This window comes from Curcuma longa, unplaced genomic scaffold, assembly GCF_044706935.1.
Source record: "Curcuma longa cultivar G26 ecotype Majalengka, Jawa Barat unplaced genomic scaffold, ITB_CL_G26_1.1 contig_12018, whole genome shotgun sequence".
In the NCBI taxonomy this organism is placed as follows: Eukaryota; Viridiplantae; Streptophyta; class Magnoliopsida; order Zingiberales; family Zingiberaceae; genus Curcuma; species Curcuma longa.
This window is the reverse complement of record NW_027429034.1, coordinates 1,970-9,630: the sequence shown is the minus strand read 5'-3', so window position 1 is coordinate 9,630 and position 7,661 is coordinate 1,970. Positions and strand designations below refer to the sequence as shown.

General features: G+C 33.6%; 1 protein-coding gene across 1 annotated transcript; it reads right to left on the bottom strand.

The window, feature by feature from the left end:
- Window positions 1–1,883: 1,883 nt before the first annotated feature.
- On the bottom strand, window positions 1,884–6,594 carry LOC141815906 (uncharacterized). The gene is made up of 4 exons (XM_074703772.1): window positions 6,228–6,594; window positions 5,998–6,136; window positions 2,428–2,513; window positions 1,884–2,324 (listed from the first exon to the last, which is right to left on the bottom strand). The coding sequence occupies exons 1-4, from the start codon at window positions 6,498–6,500 to the stop codon at window positions 2,196–2,198; spliced, it is 627 nt and encodes a 208-aa protein (XP_074559873.1). The 5' UTR covers window positions 6,501–6,594; the 3' UTR covers window positions 1,884–2,195.
- Between the last annotated feature and the right edge of the window lie 1,067 nt (window positions 6,595–7,661).

The following is a 7,661-nucleotide window of genomic DNA, read 5'->3' as shown; positions in this document are numbered from 1 at the left end:
ATAACGTCTCCCTATTAGTATAAGAAAGAGGAGGGGCGTTACAAAAATACTACAAATAAATATAAATATGCTCATATAATATTGAAAATAAATATAAAATATGAGTATGAATCACACACATCAAATATATCTCTCATAAATATCCACTATAATCACCCATTCAGAGAGACAATAGAGTAATCCTCACAAATCAAAATTAAAATTGTCATGGCATCAACATTGACTCAACCAATAGAATTCCATAAGCTCTTAACAAACTTAACCCAAACTAAGACTTCTCTTTTTATATATATATACCTGTCCCTAAGAGATAAAAATGGAAAGCTAGTAAGAATAAATTAACAAGGGCTTAAGAGTTAAAGTCATCCAATCCTTTGTCCAAGCTCTTGGAGTTTCATTGGGCACTAAATCAACTAGATCTTAAGAGATTAGATGATTAATAATGAGTTCTTAGTGCCTAAAAATTTCCAAAAGCTTATATAACTTTAGGTCCAACATTCACATATTGAGTGCCTCCAATCAACAAGAATTATGACCTAGTCAATTGCACAATTAAATTATAAACGTTAGACTCCAATGTGTATATCTCTAATGGATTAGAAAAATCTTTCAGTCAAATTTTCATATTGTAAGTAAACTAGAAAAAAATTATTTGCCTAAACACTGCATCAATGCATTAGGTTGACTATCAATCCTTAATGAATCAATTGGCTTACTCAAATCAACTAAAAATCTTTAACTAGTCAACTAATACACTTGGGTAGTTCCCCTTCACTTACCGTTTGCCATAAACCTCCATAAGGTTCAAAATTAAATTAAGTGGAAAATATAAATCGGGTACCTCCTAAAATCATAAAGTTTCAACAATCAAACTCGAGTAACTTACTACCTAAGCAGTTACAACACCAACACATTTTATACCCAAACAATAAACCCAAATTAAAACACGTAATCACATATACAAAATTCATGTCTTCAATATTCAACTCCTCAATCCGTCTACCGTCAAGTCTTTTAAACATCTCCTCAATCTTGGCTACTTGTGACTCCTCAACTCCTCAACTAACTACCGTCAAGTCTTTTAAACATCTCCTCAATCTTGGCTACTTGCTCCCAAGTCCTCTCGAGTCCTCTTTGATTTGAAGTAAATGCTCTCAAGTCGTTCAAGTGTCTCCTCAATCTAAGCTACATGCTCTTGAGTTTCTTGATTTAGACTACCTCCCTTAGACTTAAACCCAATTAGCACAACTAAGCTTACACACTTGATACACCATCATCAAATACACACTTTAGCTTAAGTTGTATTGTCAAGCTTTCAAAACAATGTGGTCTAACCCAATCACGAGGGACTATTTTTCCAACATCAAGTTCATGTTGACTATCATCGGTAACGTGTCTCCACCTGATTAATTTCAAAACAACAAAGGCATAATAATTGTATATAATTTATTTTTATATATTATACATTTAGAATATAAGTAAACTAAAGACCGTAACCGGTAGAAAAAAAACATATATAAAAAAATCATAAAAACAATCAAAAAGAACGTAGGATGTATAACAAATAATGATCTATATTGAGCTATAGAGTAAATCCTAATTAATCTTCTTTGGAGAAGAACTAATCTTTAAAATTTTCCTGAATTGCTATCCTGCTGAAGCTAGTGTTTTGAACAGGAAATATTACATGTAAAACATGACTTGGCAACCACGAAGCTCTGGGTAACATTTAGATGGTTCGGATGTACAACTGATAGAGAGAGGGGCATTTTTAAAATTAAATACGCCATTTGATAAAAGCAACAAATAGTGCACCTTTTGAAAAAATGCAGAAAAAAAAAAGACTTATCATGGTCCATCAATCACTTAATCTATACCACCCATTGTAAATCATTCTTCAATTTTAATAGCCAAGCCAAAATTATGTTGGACTCATTAGCATCCAATTGTATGATACAACGATTTAGAATAGACTTCCATCCAAAGATGACTTGGTAACGTCTTAAAAATAACTAGTATCAATAGAGATTGCCACATGCCTAAACTCAAAAATGGATGAAAACCTTACTACTTGCAATAAAATCTTTCAATGAGGCGTGGAATGCTCTCCCAATTTATTAGAATTGAAAAGGTCATGATAAGAAACAAGTATCTGCGGATTCATCTCCAGATCAACCCATTAGCAATGGAATTCGCTAGAGGAACTTCTTTTCTGCTGGAAGTGAATTTGAGGATTCCACTTCTTTACTAGACGTCCTAATAATAAAAAGAACTGTTTCAAGTAGCATACCACAAACCATCCCTAAGATGCCTCCAGCAGTATTCTGCAAATGCAAAAAAAAACATGGGTTAGCTACTTCTAAATTTGTAAACTAGAACTGAGAATAATCATAGTCAAATATACAAAAACGAGATCTGTTTCCATACCATTACGGCACTATGATTAAATAGAGCTCTGAAAGCAGAAAACCCAACTAAATACCCTGTAAACATTATAAGCACCACATGCAAACCTGCAAACAAAAATCAATAAATAAATCTTTTCCTTGAGAGATAGTTTGTTTAGTAACTAATTTTCTGAACAACTAAAATTACAAATCAATTTATTCTAAAAAAAATGCACCAAACTATGCATTCAGTTTCTTTTGGTCAAACTCTGAATTCTTTTTTAGCAAATTTCTGTTCCATATTTCAATCGGTCATATGCACCTATATTACACTTTTGTTAACATGATATGTCGTTCACTTATTAACTCTGTAACCTGGAAGTGTGAGTCCACATTAGCATTCCTAATCTATCTATATTCATGTTTGTTCTTTAATTTCCTAGACACCATAATATCCACGAGTATATATGTATGTTTTTATCCAAGATTACAATTCTACAGAATGGAACAGTTTACCATCATTATATAAAGATAATTGATCATCTATACACCTCGGATTCATCAAAATCTCAACACCTTCGTAGGAGCATTAGACTTCACAAATGTACTAGCTTGACAAGCAATGCAAGTTATCAATATTGTAACTATTATCATTCATAGGTCCTAAAGAGTAAATGAAAATTATTGATATAGTATATAGATATGAAAAATATATTACATTGCATAGAAGTTTCTTTCTATATATAGAAAACGATAACTTTAAAAATTTCTAAAAGTCAAGTGGATCATTTTGGTGAATTGTCAAATCATGAATCTGTAAGGCTCAAATAAAAAAATATAGGATTAATATATAAATCTAGTCAGCATTTACTTGATTTTTAAAATCTAACTTAACATTTTGAAATTTACAAATCTAGCACAATAATTTTTAAGTGTTTTGAAATCTAACATCCATTATAATTTCATTCAACCCTAGTAAAGTATAATTCGTACCCTAGCTAAAGTAGCATTTTGTCATCTCTATAAAGCCTAGATATGGATGCCAACATAGACAAAAATTCTTAAACCCTTACTAAACTAATACCTACACCTAAACTTGAATAGTCAAAAGCTTGTTCTCATTCCTTCTTATCATCCTCTACGTCAACAACAATGAGGCGGTCGAGCAACGGTTGGGAGAGATAAAATTGGGGATTAACAATTTGTGTGCCAAAGAAGTGGCAGAAGTGTCAAACAAACACTACAAGAAACGGGTGAGGAGGGAGATCCTACAGTCATGCCTAACAATGCAATGAGTGCTCATCACCATTGTTAACTTTGAATTTCACTTTATTCAACTTTTATGCTTCTAACATTTAAAATAAAATTAAATAATTCTCTTTACATTATAAAAATTCAATTTAATTTATAATATATTGGGTTTAATTTAATTTCTAATATTCTAGATTTCCTTTTATCAAATTAAATTGATAGGGGAGAAGAATTAATATTTTATGTATACGAGTGACAAAATAGGTAGGGGAGAAGACAAGGATGATAGGCACTTAGGTTTCAAGTTATGATACATGAGAAAAAGTAAAACAAGAAATGGAATAGATATTATTATATATAGTTCGTTGAGGAACGAAAAATATGAGGAATAGTTAGGAAGGGAGATAGAAGTATAACTCTCAAGATAATAATAGCAAAAATTATTAATGTAATTAGCATATATGCATCTCAAGTAGAATTAGATAAAGACACCAACAAGCATTCTCTCATTTATAATGAATATTACTTTCACCACTAACGTACACCAAAAAATGAGAAAATGGAGATGGTTGCTATAGGAGTTACCAAAGCTTTGACCATGTGAAGTGTGCCTGAAGACAAAGGGAATAAATTTCCAAGCTCCTTGAGATTGAGGTAGAGGCAGACCAACCAAAAAAATTTTAAGACATTATGAACTTGGCAATTATATGTCTCCAACATCCGACCATTCCTAGTATCAACCATCCCCACCACTTGAAGTCTCACCTCCAAAACCAAGGCTCCAAGAATAACTCTTTGACAATTATTGATCAGCTGCCCCACATAAGCTCAAATAGAGGCCCACACCTATGTTCTACCTTCTCATTGGAAAATACAAAATTGCACTGCCATTTGAACATAGAAATACCTCCTATTTAATTAAAATACAAAAAATTTGATGAATAATCATTTGACCTTAACTATCATTAAGCATACGGCTCATTAGAATTGTTAACTAATGAGGAGTAAGATTGAAAAATTATCTTTTGTGGAAATTCGAAGTATTACTTCAATATATTGATAGAATCTTTTTCTCAACTTTTGTCTTTAATAGAAAGACACAGCTTTTTCCCATATGATGTATAAAATACCATGAAATCCAAACCAAAGAATTGTGAAAAGTTTCTATTTCTATAAATAAACAATTTGTTCTCATTTCTCAGTCTCATTTATTATATAATATAATAAATAATTAAGTTTCTATTTCAACATACAACGAAAAAGACAATATATAGGATGATGGGTAGAAGGAGTCTTTCCCTTGGCTTGATCTATGGACCGAAATGAGGAGATATAAAAAAGTCCACCACTCCCAAGGATCCCTAAAATTGGATTAAATTCATTATAGATCCAACAACAAACAATAGAAGTATTGAGTTGTTTAGTCTTCGATCTTTTATTTAGATCTTATCTTATATTATATATTTTATTTAGATCTTATCTTATATTATTTTTCATTCACACACCCGAAAATGTTCAAATGATGTAAAGTATTTTTGTTATTCATGCATGTGTACACAAATATATACTAGCATGTATATACACACACACACATATAGATGTCTAATGTGTGTGTGTGTGTGTATTAGATAGAAATGTATAGATATATCGATATAGATGCAGAGAGAGACACACGCACATACACACACATATATGTGAATATATATCTAAAGTATTTAGCATTTGCAAGACCAATGTTTACTGCTTACAAGTTACAAACTACCAGTAGGGTAGCTTATGGTTTTAAGTCAATTTAGTTTAGTCTAAACAACCCAAATAAGTTCTTGTTAAATGCATGACTCTTATAGATTAAAATGACAATGTATGATCTAGTCTTCTTACCAATATTTGTTATGAAAAGGAACCGGATGGTAAAGACCAAGATTCACAGTTACTTTTCTTTTAACAACACAACAGTGTCTAGTGGCCATAGCATGCAATCTTCAATCTGTTTCTCATGTAGCAAAAGGTCATACGCTAACCCCAGGCGCCTCACACAGTCGGCCCCACAGTTATTTGTAAAGAGGTAAACCATAGGGGTTTTGCCCTGACGCAGTGGCCCCTGCATGGGGGAGTCAGGAACCCAACATCAATCTGGTCTTATGGTGTATGGTCATGACCCTCGATACACAATCATTTCACAGATACTGACATCGCTTGAATGTTCCATGATACACATCGACAAAGACAAATCAGCAATTTTATTATTATACAATGGGTTATGCTAATAGAAATCATTAACACATACCAAATTTAGAAGTGCGGAAACTAAAAGATTGAAAAAAAAAACGCGCATAATAAAAACCTATGATATCCATACCAAATCCGATCTGATCTTTGTAAGAAGAGAAAGGCTCCACTGCTTGCTTCTTGGGAACAATGTCCTTCACCAGTTCCTGGTATTCCCTTCTCTCGGACAATTCAGCGAGCTTCCTCAACCTCGCCTTCAATTCTTCACTCTACCAAATTCCAGCATCCCATCTTCAAAAAGACTTAAGTACAGAGCGATCAGAGAAAGAAACAAAAGTCCAACCTTTGACCGGTCCTCACCTTCTCCCTCGGTTTGGGACTGGAGAAGACGAAATCTGCCCCCTTAAAGAGGTGACGGAGGGCAGGACGATCGGAAGGAGGAAGGGCGTGCCAGATGCTCCTGAGAGATCGATATGACACGGAGCTCTCCGGCAAGAGAGCAGAAGCAACATCTCGGAGGTTGTCAGGAAGGCTGTGAACACCCGTTGAGGCGGAGATGAGGAATGATCGAATGGCTTCAGTATTGTCGACATTAAGCCCTACGGCGTTGGGTGGTTGTGGATCGTCGAACATCGCCACCGTGCGGCGGAGGTGCCCGATTCGGCCTACACTCGGAACTAGTGTTCTTGAAGAACCGATCCGATTGATTTTAGATTTACATCTCAAAAGGACCCTTTTTCATAAAATAATAATTGGGATTCCTTTCTTGTGAAAATACCCTCTCGGTCTCTCTCCTCTTGTGCGAAATTTTAATTAAATCAAAATTATAGTTGAAATTTAATGTTACAAATATAGTTAGACACTTATAATCACCCATGGGAATTTAATATTTCTTTTTATATAAGATAGGTGTAGAGATTTCGTCCGATTAAATCTGAAAGTAGACGGTTTTCTTCTTTTAGTTACCTATCGAATAAATTTGAAATATAATTTATACACAAAGCTCTGTGTTACTTCAAGATGCGAATTGAGAAAGAAAATAAATTAAAGATAGAAAAAATCTCAAAGAAAGAGAAAAGAAAAGAATTCCTATAAAAGAGGAGGGAAGGGAAAAGACAATGATGGAAAGAAAAAACTAAGCTCGTATCGCGAGCGAAGTCGTCAATTGTCATGTGCACGGTTAGTTGTGCCGACGAGCAAGATCGCCCACAACTCGCAACCTCTTGGGGAGGCCTCGCAAGCACCTAGTTGTCATGTGAGATAGCCACATAGGGATGCACAAGGCGGTCGTGCAAGGCAGCGTGAATCAAACGTGCTAGGTCGCCCATGCAAAATCATGCAAGACCACCACATAGGCTCGCCCGTAGTCATCCATGGCTCACGCGGTTAAAGGCAGAGATGTAATTGCGAAGCTAAACAGAGAGAAAGAAAAGTTATATTCAGTGGATAAAAAATTTTAAAAATTACTCCGCGGATGAATTCTTAAATTTATCTGTATATTATTGTATAATAAGTAAGGATAAATATCCATCTTTTTTATGAAATAAATACTAAAAAAATTTCACATGAAAAACTTTTCTAAACAAGGGATTAGAGGTCGACCTTCCGAATATTCGTCTAAAGATTCGAACTCTGCTATTCTTATTTATTTTCTTAAATATTTTACCATTCACCATATTTATGGGGCCTAAAAAATAAAAAATATTAAATCAGCCTACTATTTATTTGAAATGAATTAACATATAAGAATATAGGTTAATTATATATTTAAAATAAAATTTTAAGTCATAAAAA

What these genes read in the sequence shown, in the direction of transcription:
- LOC141815906 (XM_074703772.1), bottom strand. Translation starts at nt 6,500, where the DNA reads ATGTTCGACGATCCACAACCACCCAACGCCGTAGGGCTTAATGTCGAC. An exon ending in GTCCCAAACCGAGGGAGAAG is followed by an intron (nt 6,137 to 6,227) that starts GTGAGGACCGGT and finishes GGAATTTGGTAG; the next exon opens with AGTGAAGAATTGAAGGCGAG. An exon ending in TTAATCATAGTGCCGTAATG is followed by an intron (nt 2,325 to 2,427) that starts GTATGGAAACAG and finishes TTGCATTTGCAG; the next exon opens with AATACTGCTGGAGGCATCTT.